Source organism: Fusarium musae, chromosome 1 (assembly GCF_019915245.1).
Source record: "Fusarium musae strain F31 chromosome 1, whole genome shotgun sequence".
Classification (NCBI taxonomy): domain Eukaryota; kingdom Fungi; phylum Ascomycota; class Sordariomycetes; order Hypocreales; family Nectriaceae; genus Fusarium; species Fusarium musae.
The window spans coordinates 4,151,484-4,171,373 of record NC_058387.1 but is presented as its reverse complement, the minus strand read 5'-3'; the positions used below and the strand labels follow the sequence as shown (position 1 = coordinate 4,171,373).

General features: G+C 48.0%; 3 protein-coding genes across 3 annotated transcripts; 1 reads left to right on the top strand and 2 right to left on the bottom strand.

The window, feature by feature from the left end:
• Positions 1-124: 124 nt before the first annotated feature.
• Positions 125-3,240, bottom strand: J7337_001255 (uncharacterized protein; the record flags this gene model as incomplete). The annotated part of the gene is made up of 4 exons (XM_044818998.1): positions 125-289; positions 341-2,301; positions 2,354-2,688; positions 2,744-3,240. The coding sequence occupies 4 exons, from the start codon at positions 3,238-3,240 to the stop codon at positions 125-127; spliced, it is 2,958 nt and encodes a 985-aa protein (XP_044686700.1).
• Positions 3,241-4,073: 833 nt separating this feature from the next.
• Positions 4,074-5,199, top strand: J7337_001254 (uncharacterized protein; the record flags this gene model as incomplete). Its single annotated transcript, XM_044818997.1, has 2 exons — positions 4,074-4,328; positions 4,378-5,199. 2 exons carry the CDS (start codon positions 4,074-4,076, stop codon positions 5,197-5,199), a joined length of 1,077 nt encoding a protein of 358 aa, XP_044686699.1.
• A 140-nt stretch (positions 5,200-5,339) lies between these two features.
• Positions 5,340-6,077, bottom strand: J7337_001253 (uncharacterized protein; the record flags this gene model as incomplete). The annotated part of the gene is made up of 3 exons (XM_044818996.1): positions 5,340-5,562; positions 5,616-5,743; positions 5,823-6,077. 3 exons carry the CDS (start codon positions 6,075-6,077, stop codon positions 5,340-5,342), a joined length of 606 nt encoding a protein of 201 aa, XP_044686698.1.
• Positions 6,078-19,890: the final 13,813 nt, after the last annotated feature.

Below are 19,890 nucleotides of genomic sequence, written 5' to 3'. Positions count from 1 at the left end.
CGGTTGGCTTTAATTGAGCGCTTCCTCCGGTTTCATGCTAGTTCCCCAACGCCCATATGCTTCTGTGGTATTATAACAACTCCTGCCCGGCGAATATATAGAAGATAAACATCATGTTCTCCCATCAAGTCACCATCACATTACGGAAAGAATCCGAAATCTGCTCCCGTGAAGGTGGCTCAAATCGATCCGGTCCCGTTGAGATTCCTGCAGCAAGGCGTTCTTGCATATACTTCAGCAAGACCGCTGGCACGGAATCATCTGTGGCACGGACAGTCAATCGAATCATCTGTTGAATAGTTAGAATATGCAATATCTGAAGCGGGATGATTGTGCCTACCTGTTGTCCGTAGTTTGGCTCCAGTCTCATAAGACAACCAAACTTGCCTCCTTGAGATGTGTGGAGCACGCTCGCACCAACAACGTTCTTGGGGTTAGGGTCAACCATGTCCAGCACACGCCATCTGAAGCCCTCGACTGTCTTTGTAACGAAGCTCTCTGTGATTTCTCTGTCGCCCTTACCACTGACTCCGAAAATGGCCTGCGCCTCCCGGGGGGCACCTCCAATCTGCTTCCATCTCTTGAAAAAGTCCTCAGCAGTCAACTCTGCCGGGTCCATGAATTTGTGTATAGACACGGGAAGCTTCAGAGTAAGTGCCTGTAGTGCACCTGCCAGGTAACTGATGCGTACAGTCGGACTCTTCTCGAAAATCTTCTTTGCTTCGAACATAACAACTTGCTGGGACTGCCCACCTTGCACAATGGTACTATCAGGGAGGTTTTTGACGTCCCAGGTAAGGTTCTCCTTCTCATTCTCGTCTAGATCCAATGTCGTTGTGAAGGAACTGATAGTTGCTGGTGTCTTGTTCTTAAAATATGTGATCAAGCAAGCCATCTGGCCACGATATTCCGATCGAACACCAATCTGTAACTGGCCATCTTCATATAGAACGCCATCTGATCTAACAAGAAGTCTGTTGAATCCTTGCTCCCATCCGGGTGACAAATGAGCTGCACTGGCCAAGTTAGGGGCCTTGAGCATCTTTGGCTCAGATGGTGTGGGTGCGTTGAGATCGAGCCCAGCCAAATCGGCAACTCCATTGCTATGACCATTTGTACCAGTTGCAGCCTGGCCATTCGGTTTGCCGTTCAGTGGGACATTCGAGCTGAAAGTTCTCTTGAGTGCTCCAGTACCCATGCTAAGTTCCCGAGCGTCCGCGTTGGCATCCTTTCCTCCCACTACCCAGGTCCGTCGGTCACTCGTATTAGCATGTTTCTGGTGTAGTCTCGAGAGAAGTGCAGACTGCCGTTCAGGGAAAGGAGGCATCTCGTCGCAAACTGTTCGAAGGAGGTCATCCGTTGGCATATTCACAAGAGTCAAGTATTCACAAGCTCTCTGCTGAAGCTCGGAGTCCAGGTTGTGGCTGTGAAACTCAAACACATGGATAAGCTGAGGCTTGATTTCCGGGAACAAGTTGACATATTTGACAAAGCATGAGAGAATCATGGCACGGGTACTCGAAGAGCATGCCGTCAGCTTGCCCTGAAGAGCCATAAACTGCTCAATAGGGCTGCAGCGAGGCTGGTCAGCAACCAAATGACCAAACTCTCCCAATATATAGGCGCCAATCTTGACCAGAGTCTCGTGGCAGTGGTCACCCTTGACATATTGTAGCGCATTTTGAGCTGCGTAAACCTGTAGCTCCTCGTTGTTCGTCACGATTTGAATAACTCGCTGCCACACCTCATCGCTGACATGATCTCCAGCCATGGCGATAAGTCTGAGGGAGATATCGACGTACCACTGCACATCAGTAGCGTACTTTTCCGTAAGAATGGCAATCTTAAGGACCATTTCTTCTCGGATAGCAAAGTCGGCATTCTGTAGGTAGTGCAATAGCTCACCAACGATGACCTGGGCATTTGTGGCGTCACACATGCTGTAGAGCAAGTCCAGACCCTTACGACGAACACTGATATCTCGATCTTTGAGCGAGCCAAGAATAATTTCCTGGTGTTGCTTGATGGGGTCCAGAGTTTCAGCGCGTGCAGCCAGATGTGTCATAGCTTCCAAGCCCAGATATCTGACGTTGGTCTCCCGGCTCTGGATAAATTTGCCCAGCCTCGTTGAAATTTGCTTCATCAGACCATGCTCAGTGTCTAGGTGGATGATAAGGTTGATGGCTTCAAAGAGCACGGCGTTTTGAGCGTTATTCTGCTGAACGTTCTTATTGGTCTCCATGGCTAGGTTCAGGATCTTTTGCAGGGACTCGCGAATCATTTCCCGAACATGAGTATCCTCTGGACATTGTGTCAGTAACTACTCCCTGTGTAATTGCGCTACCACACTTACCTGCAGGTGGAAAGTACTGCAGAAGACGAAGTAATTTGATCTGCAGCCAGGGGCAGGGGACTTTGTAGTAAAGGTAATCGGTCGTATATTCGCCGTCGATAAGAATTCGCTTCAGGCGAGCTGCTGCTTTGGCATACGCTCCCTTGTATTGCTCTAGATTATCTTGAGCTAGTGTCATGACCAGTGATGTGACAGAAAGTGCAACGCCGAGGTCAGAGTCGTCCATAAGGTGGATAATGCGCTCCGCCCATTGCGGCGATACGATATCTGGGTGCTTGCGGTATAATCGGAGGAGCGTCAGAGCGGCCTTCTTCTTGACGAACGATTTTGAAGTACTGCGTGACAGCGGTCAGTGTGGTTCCATCGCACTAAAGGGGTATGAGCGCATACGGCGAAATCAGGAGTCTATGAACCTCTCCATTCAAGGCCTCGCCCATCTCTCGACTTCCAACATTGGCAATCGCATGAAGAGCAAGACAATTGAAAAGCTCATTATGGTCGAGCAGGTCCTTGCGGATGCTGTTGACGACAAGGTGCAGAAGCTCGTGCTTTTCGTGGAGAAAGAGTGTCATAGCCAGATAACCTATCTGCTTCTCTGAGTATTTGTTTGCTGAGATCAAATTCACAGCCTCGAGGTGTCCAAAATCGACATTCCAGCCCAGGATGTAAATATATAGCAACTTGCAGACATATTTCTTCTTGTGATAACCGCTGAGACTGCCATCCTTGAACTTCTGTCGAATATTGGCCAGCTCCTTATTGATTCGCTTTTCCTCGAGTTCACGCGCTCTCGCATTTCTGAGATCAGCAATGAACTGAACCAATCCACGCATATTAGCATTGCTGCTACTTGAGCGGCCGAGAAAGCCTGTGCCTGAGCTCGACATTTTGGGCGGTGGTCTGCGGAGGTATTCGTGCGGTCAAGTCGTTGAAGACCCCTGATTTTTGGAACGAAATGGGGGATTCGGCTTAGATAGATTCGTACGGCGGAAGATGATGTCAAAAATATCTCCAAGACAGAGTATGGTCGCGCCTTATCGCAAGAATCGCATAGTCGGCTCGAATTGTCCAGACGGCTCACGCGCCAGACATCGATTGTATGTCGATGTGATGGGAGATTGCTCGCTGGAGGGGCGAGCTAGACTGAAGATGCGGATGGAGATGCGGTGGTGGGCGGTGCTCTGTTGGTGCGGCCTAATGGTTTAGTTAGGAGTTGCGGAAGAGGCCCGTGGGCTAGGGAACGGATGAGTCGGGGGAATGACAAGGGCTACGACAGGCGAGAGGGGATTGTATTATAAGCGTGTCGGTGATATGAGAGCACTAGAGAGTCCCTACACCGAGCGACACAGAAGGGCACAAGGAGAAAAGGAAGATATGTTTATCAATAGTTAGCAAAATTGGTGGAAGAGGAGGTGAGAAGCGTGTTCAACTGTCATCCCACACCCAGGCCAGTGCCAGTAACTTGGAGCCTCTGAGAAGCCTCCTGCCCCCTACGGGTGCAATAATGGCCAGAAAGGGTTTAACCGCTCAAGGTTACGCATGGTCCGTGCTTCGTGCACTTTAACATTGCAGCCAGTAAAGTGCCAGAGTGCTTCCATGGAGCTATCAAATTCATCATGACTTCAATTGCATCAATACACGAGGGCTATCGTTATTCTACATAAGCAAACTTCACATTCCTTTCAAAGCCCAAAGATAGCTTGATTGAATACAGTTCGCAATGCCGTCTTGCATGGTTTCACGATTGGCAATGCGATGTAGTCTACGGACTTTGTCACAGCCGGCCAATCTCTATCGTCACATCTCAAATCAACGGTTTTATGCTATTCAAGCTGCTGGAGCACCTCGTTTCCAAGTTTTCAATCGCCACACAAAATGGTTACAAAAGGAGCGAGCTGGTATCAACTCTGAACAAGGCCGGGAAGCTGATTACCTCAAGGATGAGGTTGCAATTCGGGTATCAGAAAGACTTCTAGTAAGTAACCACGTTCTTGAAGCAGCACTCACTTCTCACATACCAATAGGATATCAAACGCAGATTTCCTCGAGTGTTGGATCTCGGCGCAAATTCATGCAACATCGCACGAGCTTTGGTCCGGGAGAATCCTGATCCTGACCCTAACACACCTGAGTCACCACCACTGGCAACTCGTATTGACGAATTGGTTGCTGCTGATTCGTCTCATTCACTGCTTCACCGTGATGCTGATCATGAGTTCAACAATAAAGTCAACATCACGCGAACGGTTGTGGACGATGAAGAAACGATCCCTTTCGAGCCTGCTTCCTTTGACCTAGTGATGAGCTCATTGAGTCTCCATTGGATCAACGATCTACCCGGTATCCTCACTCAGATCAACAATGTCCTCAAACCTGACTCTCCTTTCATCGGTGCTATGCTTGGTGGAGACACATTATTCGAGTTGAGAACATCACTGCAGCTGGCAGAGACAGAAAGACGAGGTGGCATGTCTCCTCGTGTCTCTCCTTTGGCTGATGTCAAGGATATAGGTGGTCTGCTTCAAAAAGCTGGCTTCAAGATGCTGACTGTTGACATCGATGATATCATCGTTGATTACCCTGACACGTTTGCTTTGATGCAGGATCTCCAGGCCATGGGCGAGGGTAATGCTGTCCTCGGAAGAGAGATGGGTGCCATTTCCCGTGATATTCTCCTCGCTGGCGATGCTATCTATAAGGAACTTCACGGTAACCCAGATGGATCTATACCCGCAACTTTCCGAATCATATATATGATCGGATGGCGCGAAGGTGAAAACCAGCCACAGCCTCTGGCTAGAGGAAGTGGTGACATAAACTTGAAACATGTCTTGGAGAAAAAGTAGAAGGCAGATGATTGTATAGTGTAAATAATGTAACATCAGAGCTATGTTTCGCGGACGGAGGTTCGCTCTGCGGGTTATGGATTGGATCCATGATTCTATGTATTCTTGACCGCTCATCATCGCTAACACGTCTCTGGGCCCTAAACCTTTCGCCAATCGCTCATTGTTCGGCCGATGCATCCCAGACCAGCGACCTCAACGACCTTCTCATGCCAGCTCAGGAGCACACTCATGGCTGCAGTGGCGGGCTCATTCGAGCCAGGTCGCCCGGCGATCTGGCTGAAACCTCCCGTCGATTGAGGTGTAACCTTGTTTGGTGATCGCGAAGCTGCTCCAGGGTGAACCGTAGCCATTCCTTTGTAGCTATTACATCGTTAGGTTTGCTCACTCGTCATCCGTTCCATCATCAAACGTACATATACTTCATCAGGACATCCAGGCACTCAGGGCCTCCCTCAGATCCGTAGATGCTCTTCAGTAAGGGGGACATATCGCTTGCCTTAATCGACTGGAGGACCTCGATTATAGTGTGCAGATGAGCATCCTAAGAAGAAACGTCGTGTTAGATCCCACAAGTGCAGGGCCAATATACGTCGCCTCATCTCAACTCTCTGTTGACATACCTTGGCTGCATCCGTTCCGTTGTATACTGGAGTCTCCAAGCTGCCCCTCAAAGCTCCCTCCGCATCACCTCCTCTCAGCAGCTGCCTGATCTGCCCAGAAAGCTGGCGCACTTCCGCCTCGTCGATCTCGGGCTGTGGGGGATGCAGAGTCGAGGTGTCGAAGTTGACGCTGGAGTCTTCGTTCAGGGCGTCGATGTTGATGGTGCGCCATGCGTCACCGAGCGTCGCGCTCGTATGCTGCTGGATAATTGACATATTGTTATTCGTTATTATCAATCGGTCTGGTGGTTTTACGTGCGACTCGAGGTATTGCAGTATTCCTGTATTAACTGGAAGCTATATCGGTGTCGGCTTTGGTGGACGTTCAAGGTGCGTCAGCGATGGCGGGGTGGAGGTGAGGCTGGAGCTGTGGCTTGTGGAATAGTAACTTGCCTGATTTGGAGCCCGTCAATGCTGGTAAGTCACACGGGCCTGACCTTCAGTCGTGTGGCCCTTGTAGCGTCCTACGTCCTAGGAATATACCAGTGGACTTTCGCTGTCTCCCAACCGGCTCAAGGTACCTATTGTACTATTTTTGAACCTCTCCTTCAACACTGATGTCTTCGTTTTCACAGTGTCATGCAACACTCTTTGTATCGCTGCTATGTATTGGCGCGTAATGTTAAGAGAAATCGCGCCCTTGGACAAGGCAAACTGAATTGCAAATCATTGTTTCTGTGTTTTGAGGTAGTCCTGCTATCTTGTTACACGCGCAACTGTCTTGGCACATCCAGATAACCGCATACTTTCGAATAATGCAATAGACTGGAATAAATAGGGCATATACGCTGGGAAACAAAGAGCTGATTTCTACGCGGAAGACCCCAAGCTTCAAATCAATCAAGTTGATAGTATGGGGAGCAAACGATTAATATCAAAGCCAAAATAATCAAGTTAAATTCGAGCTACCCCTAACCAACTAGACGCCGCCCTGGGATCATCTTCCTTCTATCACCAAGTATAGAAACCAAGTATACTTTCCAACTACAGACAGATTTCAATGTATTATAAACAACATGCGACCTTGCATATTACTCCATTTCAGATGGAAGAAAAAAGACTACCAATTGCAATGGTTGGCTCTGCGTTACCTGAGCTACCACGGACACTTACCCGGTATACCATCACTTGATTAAGCGGCTGAAGTAACCGCCTGACGGTTGTTCTGGAGACGTCGCGGCGCGCAATGCTTCCCCAGACTGAGAAGACGCCATGATAGAGTATTAAGGGTCAGCCTGTTCGAGTCAGTTTATTAAGGCTCTGGCTTTTTCCAATCAATGACCAGACGATTACGACTCATGGCTGAAATGTGGCACATGATCAGGGACCCTTTCAGACCTGTACCCAAGAGCTGGTGCGGTTGGGCACAATAGCCACTATCTCGATAAAGATCAACATTGAGGAGCGCGGCGGACGGAAGGCGATGGATCTTTGCATCCACCCATTAGAAGCTTGACTCGTGGCTTGCTTGGTCTATCGTTCGGGGAGCATACCCGGCACGAACGACACACCACAACAAACACTTCTCGTTGGCCCCATAGATCGGTCTTCCAGAAGCTTGCCTACCTTGTCTAGCTTGTCTATGTAGGTAGTCAAGAGAGGCCTCATGTCTTCACACAAACAGTCCAGGAACCATGGACGTTTGGGACGAAAATTTGAAATTACCTGGCGGATCCGGCACGGACGCACTACAATTGCGGAAGCGGTTCCCCGGTGACACGAATACTATCAACTCAACGAACACGATTCAATCAAGCAGAGAGGTCTGAACTGACAACAGAGAGGTTGAAAATGGACAGCCACCGAGGCAGGCCACATCGGCAGAGTGTTGTGATGCATATTTGGGTAGCACTGCGGATATGTACTCAGCGCTGGTGTGGAAGGCTTGATCAAAGAGAAAACCCCCACAGCTTTACACTGAAGACCTCTGCCTAACATGACGTGTCAGCGTGTTCTACGCAAGCTCATGTCGGGGCCAGGGGTGTCTTCCCAAGCAAGAGTCCAATTCTGATCTGCAAAACTGTTCGTTGAGGCTTCTGGAAGGTAAGAAGCGATCATCCAGTTTAGCGTGGCCTTCGAAGCGAAAATCCCTTGAATCCGATAGGTGGACATTGATAATGCCCCACCATATATGCCGCCACGAAGGGTCCTAATCTCATATCCGTTGCCGGCTGATACGTACTAAGTATCAGCAACAGCATCGAACTGAGATACTGGTGACATCTGCTCCTTGACTAGCTGCAATAGTCTCGAACCAGATGTCACTGGCTTAGACACGGCAGCCCGATCTACCAGCAGCTGCCGTGCTCGACAAGGCCAGTTGCGATAGTGCGATGGGATGAATCGATAGCACCATTCCTTGTGGCATCGAGTTGGTCCGAGCATACGATTACGGCTTCATCATGAGCCATAGTCATGTTCGCACATGTGTCGTGGTCTCGCCTCATCATCATTTGTACAAAGTCGTATGGCAAACAAGGTCCTGAGCCAGGATTGCTTTAACGAATCTGAGGCGTATCAAAAAAAAGGACCGGAAGCAAGGCACATCTTAAACCAGGCGGACTGCCTACGTCGCATGATATTTGTTCGCTTCCAAAGATGTCTAAGAGGAAGGGACTGAAATGGCCGGAAGCTAAGCTACCTAGCTGCCACATGGTTGCCAGTGCTGGTCAGAATCCTTTCAGCTGACATTTGCAGGCTGGAATTGTCACATGATTGGCTTGGGAGCACCTAAACCGATCAACTGGGACAACCAGACGTTGGGAAAGGAGGTCATTATCCATGGTGAAGTGCCGTAGGGATGCTTATTAGTGGTTGACGAAGGCTGGAACAAGCAGTACGGAGTAAACGACCCCTGTTTCAAATGTCAATGGCGTTTGGAATTTGGCTAATGCAGGAACACCGAAGTTCTGGGGCTTTTATGCGGCGCTACCGCAATGCGCAAACCGCCACAACGTGTAGCTGGCCACGCTAGCTCGGATGTGTGCAGCGATACCCCTGAACTTGCAGGACAGGAGTTGGCAGTTCATCCCAATCCATCAACCTCTCCACAGGACGAAGCTAGGACGAGAAGGAGTCTACTGATGGGAGATGTTGCAAAAGATGACACGCACCACTTGAAGTCGTAGCACAGTGTTCTATTACCGCATGTCGCCATTGACACTGTGGGAAAGAATCGCGCATAGCGCTTTGTGATATGGAGTTCCGTCGGTTGACAGGCTTCTGGAAGCTTTCTACGAAGCCCCATCAGCCGGCCCACTTTGACTCAAACAACTCGCCGCAAAGAATTATAGGTGTGACGTTCCAGAAGTTCGTCACAGGTGACCAAAGCAAGTCCCTCGACATTGAGCTGCAACAAAATCCACGGCACGCTTCGCAATACTCGTGATTACTTTCTTATGTCTGCAAAGATCGGAGGCTTCGTCATTGTCTGTTAACTTGTTGATAAAGAGTCTGGCGATACTTTACAAGGCTTCTCGGCGAATTGCGGTGATATGGCATACAACATCGACCTGCCAATCTAAGAGACGTTGACCCAGTGTTAGGCGAGCCCGGCAATACTTCCGTTTCATTATGTACAGCACGCATGGATAGGGCTTCTCGTGACATGGGGTTTCTAAAGATGGATTCAAGCACTTTACGACGTCTCATTTGGCAAGAGCTGAATATGAAACAGTTTTATTAGCTTTGTGCTTAATTTTTCCTTTGATAATTTCGCAAAAAAACCACGAGACTGGGATTTCTAATGGCAAGCAAGAGATACTGTCCTCGTTACTCACCAGAGCGCCTCTAATCCATACCTTGTGTGTGTACCACCACTGTGCAACGTTCGCTGTTGGCACATATGGCCCAAGGCTCAAGCAAGATACTGATCAGCCGAGATGCCCCAGCGGTTCCGTGTCCTTGGGATTGGTATCCGATATCATAGCGGGGCGGCATGATTTTGAGCTTGAGAAGCCGTTAGTGTACTTGGGCTGAGGAACTTCCGTCTTACAGGACAATCAATTGTTTTGGTTCAAGGGGGCTACTCTAGCGATGCCCGTTCCCGTCTTCGATTGTTTCTGAAATACTATAAGTATGCACTTTCGGCACGTGAGCAAAAAGCCTGCGAGAGCTCTGGTACCCAAGACTACCACATACTAAATTAGAAGCATAGCCCTGATGACGACTTGTCCTCTGGCAACTAAACCCAAGCTCAGTTGCCAGCCTCCGGTTTGGGAACCCACCATTTCGGAACCATGGCTACGACTGAGCCCATCACTCAATCGTCAGTCGCTAATTCTGGATCGCGCATAGTTCGAGATCAGCTCTCCTTGTCATATAGACAAGGGCCACTTCATTTTGCCAAGTGACAGCTGTTAGAAGAGTCATTGCCAATACACGGAAACAAACAAGAAGGGCGGGAAGGCTTCAGTGTAGTTTCATATGCAGTGATGGGATTAACTCATAACTTGCGTGGGCTATTTATAGCTCTTGATTCTATGCCATACGACCTGAGATTCTTCAAAAAAGCGGGAAGTGATTAGAGAGCCAGCTCAGCTGCCCCTAGCACAATCTGACAAGATATTTATCAATAAGTATCGACGATACTTCAGCTCTCGCGAGGAGTTTGCGACACTGGGATCGAGTTATGTACTCCTTCGTGGAATGAATTTTTAGTCGAGGGACTATGCGCTCCTAAAGATGTCATTGGTCTTGTTGACGCATTATGTTGCTGCGTTCTGATATTACTTTGTTATGCCCCAACAAGATGAGACACCGAGCGTGAGGGATATGAAGACCTTGTTCTGAGGGCCATCAACTTCTATCGGAGGAGCTTCTATAGGCCTCAGAAGCCTACAAAAGATTACAGAAGTCAAGAAATAGGATGTCCGATGCACCTGGTGTCATGTCTACAACAATCCCCTCCCCCATAGCCCCTACGACACCGAGTCTAACTGTCTCAGAAGGAAAGCAGGGACAAGAAACAAGTCAAACATCAGGTTGCAACGGAAAATCAAACAGGCAGGATGGCAATTGCTGGAACAATCAAGCCGGGGGTCTGGAGCTACGACGAAAGGGTACTGGGGGAACCGAGAGAATGGAGGACCCTGGCCATGTCATGGAAGAGGAGGTCGATTCGACAACTTGGTTCCTGACTAAAAGAGGTACCCCATGATTCAGCAAGAGTGTATTACACAGTGCAGAAACACGGCCCGGAGTACCGTTTTGACGCTGAGCTTGACGCCAGTCGCATCTCCTCCCAATTACCACCATGGTGGATTATCCTCACATGCAAGGGCATCGGGGTCAGTTTCGGTCGGATCCACTAGGTACTCTGTACGGGGCGCCAGGAAACCATTGATTCCTTGAAGGGCTACGTCCATTTCCGCGTGCGCGTGGCTACCTGCCTTGCCTAGCAAAAGACGTTGGATGAAGAAGGTTTACTGGGAGCTATAAAGTAGCAAACATGGGTTACAGGCACACAATTTTTTGTACCATAGGTTTGAAGCGGACGGTAACTGGCTGTCAAGTGCCAACGTCACGACCAACAAGCTAACGCTCTAACATGCCCAGTTCCAGAAGGAAAGCACTGTTTACTGAAAGATGGATGTGGGTGCCTGCCAAGGGATGGGCAAGAGGATCTGGGGGGTGTGGTGAGCGCATTACAGTTGGGGTGTGAGAAAACGGTCTGAGAGGTCACTTTCCAACCACCCGGAGACATTGCACGCCTTGCAGCAAAAGGCAGATCCCAGCGGCTTCCGACCCTTGCGACCCGGTGGCCTGGGTGTCCCAGAGAGGCGAGAATGAGAGTCAATGTCGCTGTCAAAGTGAAGGTAAGGTATGTATGTACACTGCAAGGTACCGTAATATGCATGCTCAACACATGGGTGGGTGCTGTTCGGATCAGCGCTTCTTGGGGAGTCAAGGCCCTGGATACCGGAAGGACTACTGGTAGAACCCATGCTGATAGCAAGCGAGAGAAGGTTGAGAGAAGCGCGCCCTGAGTTTTGGAAGCCCGAGCTCTCTCTCTTTGACTCTAATCAGCCACGGACGGATCCCTCGTGGAGATAGGCACAGGCCCTGGACACAGAGCCGTGAAACATGGTCCAGCCAGGTATCGCTCTGTTCCCTCCTTTTTTTGCTTTGGAACGATGGGGACGTGGCTCATGGGTTTTTGTCACCCCCTTCTGGTACGCCCCCTGGCCCCCTGGAGCGTGGGCCACTAGGGAAATTTCACAGCAATTTTTGATGAGGTTCATTCTCAGGTACCTAAAGGTAATAATGATTGATTTGACTGACTGAATGGCACATTGAGGACACCCCTTGCCTGGTCTGGCTTTACGCTGCAAGCCTCACCTTGTCATGGATGATGAGTATGTATTGAGATTTTCCCTATTACCTCTTGCTACGACGGGTGTGCTCTGTACAAAAGCGTCTTGCTTCGCACTTCGTTCCTCCATTCAGAACTTCACTTCACGTCTCCCTTTGGAACAAACTCCCTTTCAAGTCCTCTCAGCCGCCCACCTCGCCAGCTCAAGACTTGTGTCCTCCCGCTTGATCATCTTATACATTTCTGAGAGTGAATCACTTACACATACACACACGCTTATAACAATCAAGCGAACGATATCGACGACTTTGACAACAACTGGTTAATTATAAAACTAGCCTAACTTGACGACTGGACAGTCAATCACCCATCAGCAACCTCATCTCGCCTTGCCTCATTCATCAGGTCACATCACCTCTTGGAACCAAGTCCAAAAGTCTCGAACTAGCCCAGGCCAGGACCAGCAAAGAAAGGGAAATACCTACACCCCCTTTCGTAATATTCGGCCCCGTTCGTCTGACCCACACTCATTCGACCATCCGACCGGCGCCACCCACTGCAGCGTGCCTTGTGCCTGAACTCAACTACGAGCTGAGAAAGCTACGCTACGCTACCGTATTACGGCAACGATCCGTCCATCCCATCCCCATCCATCCCCATACGTACATCCCATCCCCTTGACGGAAAGCAAAGCTCGAGTCACCCCAAATAAAAAAAAAAGGTTTCCCCTTATTGGATCTTGTTACTTATTTGGGCTGTTGCGCAAAAAGCATAACTTTCTCTCACATCCACCTGTAACGAGCCCCCTTTCTCTCACTCACTCCTCAAGAGACGCACCTGTCCGCCCTTCGTTCATCTACAATACAATACAATACCAATACGTCTGCGACATCATCTCTCGCTCGTGTTGCCTATTCCAACGTTCCGGTGCCGACGTCTCTCGCCAAACTCAACCACCACTTACCACCACTCCTTTGCCTGTCCGAAACACGCTCCAATTATATTGGTGACGCTCGCATCTTGAATACCATTCGGCTTCCTGTTTCTCTGTCGCTTCAATCCTTTAGCCAATCCGCGCTCACATTCGCTCAATACCCTTTGTACACTCTGTCGCACCAAGACGAGTATTCCTTGTAAGTCAAAATCGCTTACCAAAATCACCTCAAAGTCCTCGCGCTGGTGCCTGTCTTGGTCTTCCTTTGAGATACCAATAACAGTCTGCGGCTTTGTTCACTCCATTGTCCTATATATACTTCCAAAGCCCTTCCGCCTTGCCATATACATTGCACACTTGATTCACCACCGCAGCATGACTGACCAGCAAGACAGCAGCAATCTGAAAAGCAGCAACTCATTCGTTTACACATTCTCGCAACAACAGACAACATGATTGAAGGATCATCAGCACCCTCTAACATGGGCCGAGGAGCCTACGACACAACCGGCTGCCCCAAGCCCCCGCCCCGCCCCAGACCCTCATAAGAGGCCATCTCGCTTGGATTATTGGATAAACTCTACCTTTATCCCAGCCTAATGCGACTGACGACCACGCCAAAGCCGGGCCACGCTGGCGGTTAGGCCTGTCCGGCGATGACACGACACTGCGGCTGTACTGTTACAGACGCACACTTCTCACTCTTCCGCCTGTCTTCCCTTCGACTCTAGGTGACTTTTCTAATTACGACATCATTTTAATCACTTTCAGCAGCCATGGAGCCGAATAACTCCCGGCTCTTAATGCGTTCCGATTACACTTTTTAATACACATTCCTGTCGAAAACCATATACACAACGGCTCGGAGCCATCCCTTGCTTCCCAGCAGCAAGCGGAATTTTCAAAGGAAGGGCATTTTTCTTGGGAACGAATGCACTCATTGATTTGAATGAGTGCCGATTTTTCTTTTTCACACTTCCTGATTCGTGGCGACGCGAAGTTTGTTTTATCATATTGGGCTCAGCAACGCGGCGTTTGAACATAGACGGGAACCAAAAAAGGGATTTGTTTTATTTTCTTGTCTTCGGGTTTCATCTTGACAGCAGCGTCTTTGTCGGCTCAGGTCTCGAGTCGTCTCTTCCGGTATCCACAGTCTCCCTCGACTACCAATCTGAACCTACAGCACCCACTCACGTCAGGGCGTTCTGAGTCGGAATGCAGATCTGGCTGGGATGGGAATGTCTCAGATCGCCTCCACAGAAAAGCGCGGCACAGCACAGCACAGCACGACAAGGGTTGGCGAGCATACTGGGAGAGGAAGCAGATGACTGAAGCCGAGCAGAGACAAGGAAGACCTGACGACGCAGCCAGGAAGATTGAATGCCACGGGGACATATTTTGGAGTTTCATTTGAGCAAGGGTTTCGGATTAGGATCACAAAAAACTGGGAACCGGATGGGAAAAGATGTTCATTTTTGCATATAGACTTGGGGACTTTGTTTACCTTTGCTTTCTTTTTCTCTCTCTGTCGACGTTCAGTCTTGGTTCCCACCTTACTTGCACATTTTTCCATCTACCCAGCGTCTCGTTTCTTTTTCTTGTTTCCCTCGCGTTACTTTTTATTATTGCTGGATGGGATTTCTATTTTGGTCTGGGCTCCCTCACGGGAGGACCAACAGCAGAGGGATATGTTGCTGTATTCCCGTGTACTATTTCTGTATTGGTGTACAAGACATGGCAAGACTATTGGAAGAGGATTGAGGAGGGGAAGAGGATAGCGATACGATGCCCTGGCCGAGTTGAGAGAGCACTTGGGCTGGACTCAGGATTGATAGAAGATACCCCCTACTACGCGCTTCCCCCTGAAAGCCTCTAGACTGTATAGTATTATTTTATAAGACGGAAGACTTTTTAGCTACACAGCGTACGGAGACTACGAGGAGAGAAATACAAATAATGGAAAATGTTCAACAACTTGCGGCCTCGGATGCAACATGTGACTTATGGGTATCGCAAAAAATCTATTTTGAGGATTAGGCCAGATAATCGTTGGTGAGTGAGTTGTCTCATACTCGCTGCGTTTACCTCGTTCGGAAACGTCGAGGCGAGGAGGAGAAGACGGAAATCACTTGGTTGAAAGACTGTTTGCTACCTAGGTATGCTCGAAGCCGTAGTTTGTGTGACGAGCGGGTAGTGGATGACGAAGCGGGGAGAAGTTGGAAGATTCCGAGGACTTGGGGGACGTATCCGTATGTTTGTTACATTGCACATTCATACCTACCTAGGTAGTAGGTAGTGATTAGACAACTACTTTCTCTTCGTATCAGCCAAGGGAACAATAACTACGTGCTTATTACAGAAGAGATTGGTTGGGGTGACGCGCGCGTACAAAGAAAGTACCCAATAACTTTATCCATCTATCCCTTAGTACTCTCTACTGGGGTTGGGCTGGAATGTGATGGATGTCTACGTTTGAGAATGGGATAGCACCTTTACTACTAGGTAAGGCAGGGAATGAATGGCCAATACTCTAGAATCTAGAGAACCTAATGAATGGTTGAATACGAAGCGAGAGCCCAGTCTAGAGTTGTACCAATGCAATCTATCGGGAAGGGGAGGAAAATGGGTAGGTGATTAACACCCGACGTTAATTAAAAATGTAATTAATGGATTGGATGTCACTGTAAAAGTGCTACAAGGTTGAAGCATCGTTGTTGGGTTAATACTCTAGTACAGTACCCGACCGTACATGGGCAGGTAGGCAATTTAGCATAAACGCGCCTCGTGCGAGATTATGACAACAAACTTTGGACAAGGGGCGGGCATTGATATTTACGACAGAAACGAGTCAGTAAAAATGTTGCCCAAATACATACTTTTTCCAGTTGAAACAAGGTCCGACCTTGGTTTTGGCGCTCGGGCAATGAATCAATGGTAGCTCGTTAATTGACTTTCAAGGGGGGGGGGCGGCTTGGGCTTGACACGCAATGATTCAGCTACTATGATGACGATGACGGGAGGGAGGACTACGGATGGCTGATTCCGGCGCTTGGAAAGTCAAAGCGACAGAGTCAAGAGTCAGAAAGGGAGAAAAAAGTGTTTCGTCATAATCAGAGGGGAAAAGAGTTGTTGGATGGCGGCTAGATTTCTCGTGATAGAGATCCTTGTCCTGGAGGCTTGAATGTCGCCCGTTTCATAACCGTAAGAGAAGATACCTAGGTACCTAGATCATAGAGCAAATGTTTGTGGCCAAGTCCTCAGGTGATATTTGTTGGTTGCCCTCAGAAACGAAAACGAATACATACACCAAGGACAAGATATGGAAAGATAAGGTAGAGCAGGCATCACGCGATGAGAAAGAGGTCCAGATTCAAAGATGGGCTAATAGAGATTGATTTAACATGCCACCCACTACATTCAGCAAGAATCTCACAGGTTCAGCTAGAGACTCGCGCTCGGTGACACGAGCAGAAGCAGAAGATTACCAGCCGAGGCTGATTCGTTCCACGTACAGTATCCTTCCGTACCTTGCAGTCAAGAACCCGTCTCACAACGCTGCAGTACTTGTCAAACAAACAATCAATGTCTTGTCTCGGTAGCTAATCAGAAATAGAAGAAGAAGAGGAGGAGGAGAGACGCTGGCGGCCGGGGTACAGATACGAGTCGCAACGAGACAGCAAAAGAAGCAACTTATGAGAGAAGAGTCTCGATTGATTGGATTGCATCGGATCGGATCGACCGACGGTTTGTTTGCGAGGTTGGCTGGGTTGACTTGACTACGAGAATAGAAAAGTTTGCGTTTGAATACGAACTGAAACAGAGTAACAGATCAGATCTCCCGTCAAAAGAGAAAACAAAACAATCAGGTATTGTATGTACCTATGTATGTACGGATACTGTTTGACTCAGAGGAAGAAGCAATGATGATTGATGGGAATGAGAAAACAAAGCCAACATCCATTAATGGCCAACCTAACAAGACGAAATGAGACAAAAAGGTTAATTACGGTGCCTTGCATAAAGTGGATGCATGAGGCGTCATGATGAGAAAAGAGACAAACGATAAAACAGATTCACTCAGTCAGCAAGAAAAAGAAAAGAAAAGAAAAGAAAAGAAAAGAAAAGAAAAGAAAAGAAAAGAAAAGAAAAGAAAAGAAAAAGAAAAGAAAAGAAAAGAAAAGAAAAGAAAAGAAAAGAAAAGAAAAGAAAAGAAAAAGAAAAAGAAAAGAATAACTAAGACAGAAAGAGCAATATTCCAGACCGACACCAGAAGCAAAGACAAGAACAGACGTTACTGTTTCTTCTTTCTTCTCTTAGTCTGCGCCATGAATAATGAGTGAGCTACCAATTCAGCTAACAAGGTACAATAAGGTAGAGACATAAAAACGAATTGAGTCCAAGTCGACTAACCCCTGAAAATGATAAATAGACTAATGCAAGATGACATTGACAGCTTCCTTCTTTAGGCTGGGGTACAGAACCTTCCCTCATCTCAAGTCTGCGTCATGTACCGGTACGTACCGATTATACATGAGCCTTTGCCGTCTTGGTCATGGTGAAACCGGGCTAATGCAGCCTGGCTCCCGGGACCGAAGCGTTGGGAGGGTGAGGTGGAGAGTGGGTTTCCTTCAGGCAGGTGCAGAAAAAGAAGAAGCCGAAGCGAAAGGAAGGTGCAAGGTGCAAGGGCCTCGACGGGGGAAGGAGGGAGGGAGTGAGACGGAGGAAAAATACGAGAAGAAAAAAGGAAGGAAAGAAAGAAAGAAAGAAAGAAAGAAAGAAAAAAAATGGAAGCACCAACTGTGCATATTGATTAATCAAAGAGGCGAGACGGGAATCTTGCATGGACATGGGATATCGACAAGGAAGGAGCATGAGCCAGAACAAGGACAGGGACAGGGGTCAGCGAGGCGTGTCTCTAACATTCACACAGTAAGTATCCAAGTATCCATATTTATAGCACCCTGACCTGACCTCACCTCATGCTCGGTGATGGTATCAATCAAGTGGATACAATCAAAGCGTTTGTCTAGGTTTGTTGTTTCTTCTGCGACTTTGGAAAGGATGAGGCTGTAACTAACTATTCAACCTCAAAGGTCAAGGGTAGCGGAAAGAAGCAAAAAATCAGTAATAAAAAAAAAAAAAAAAAAAAAAAAAAAAAAAAAAAAAAAAAAAAAAAAAAAAAAAAAAAAAAAAAAAAAAAAACGAGGGACTAGGGATACAATACGACGAAAACTAGTCCTCCTACCTAGTCAAGACACGATTGAGTTAATGATCGCGATGGTCTACCCCAAAACTATCACTCGGCATGTGCTTCCGTCACAACCGCATTGGGCACTAAGACAGCCACTTCAGTATCTCAACTTCAATAATTAGCCAGGTAAACATGATGCAAGGCACCCAAGTACCAAGTACCTATATTCGCATACAGTATCTATAATATGACTTAGAACATATCATCAGCCTTGCCTTGCGTTACAGCGAGTATCATTCTCAACGGAATACCGCCCCGATATACCTTCTCCAAACCCAAAACGCACCAAAAACAAAAAAACAACCGTTTCACAACGAGGCTGAAAGACCGAGAAAAAATTCTGCTTTCTCTCTACCGAACCCAGCAACTTGGTAACGTCCAAGACCAGGCTGCAACGTCGCAGCACTAAGCGCAAACACCAAGAGCTGAGACCACGATACATATTCTCCATCCGGGGAGCTGCTGGCAAAGTTTCCCAGCACTTACTGTACACACTACATGTCAACCAATAGCGAAAGGGGGCTCGTGCGAGAAGAAGAAAGAGAAAACTTCTTTTTCTGCTTCTATGGAGACATGTTGGACCGAGGCTATCCGTACAGTACGGAGCATCCCCAGAAGTGGACAGGGCCAAAGTTGACAGATCGTCATCTCGGCATTGTTTTTGTCTTCTTCTCCCATTACATGCTGTTCAAACAAGCCCATACATATCCATGCTTATATCCTTACCCATGCTATCCAGTATGAAATCCATGTCCGACCAAAGAACAAGAAAAGTCAAACAAAATGGTTCCTGTGAATGAGCGTTTATTTCAGCCTGTCTTCTTCTCAACCCTTGTTCTTCTACCGTTCGCCTACCTAGACAGTTCGTCTCTTCCAGGAGCTCAACAGCATGGATACGGTCATGTGTCTCTCGGAACCAGATACCCTTGCTTGCCGTCCCAGCCACCTGGGAGTTATTGATGTACGGTGCAGTACCGATCCATTCTGTCGGTCCTGATTCTTACGGGGCTGAGCTTTGCTTTGGCTTTGGCCTTGATCATGGTCAATCTCTCTTGTACGGGAGCTGGGGTTGTCATTCCCCGTGCCCTTCGGCGAGTGCCGTACTCTGGGAGGGTCCAAGCCATCAAGCCTCAAGGGATGATGCTATCGCTTGAGCCTCAGGTGGCAATGTGAATGACAGGTGTTCCTCGCATGCTAAACCGCAATGGTCGACCGGTGGGAATCTCAATATGCTTGTCTCACTTCAGGCTCTCAGGGTTCAAAACGGTTTGATTAAGGTCTTCCAAAGAATCAGATTAGATCTTCGGTCAAATGTTTCTGCGTATGCCTGGCTCAGCGAGTAAGTCAGAGAGATTGCAAATGTTCATATTATTACAAAACATGAGTTGCATTGGCTGCAAAGAACATATAACATTTGAGAAGCAGTCGCTTAAAAGTTTATGCATATAAAACACCGCTTAGCATAATAATAGTTCATGCTAAGTCGTATCTTGATTGCGGCTCTTGAGTATCAGAAGGTAGTAGTTCTGTA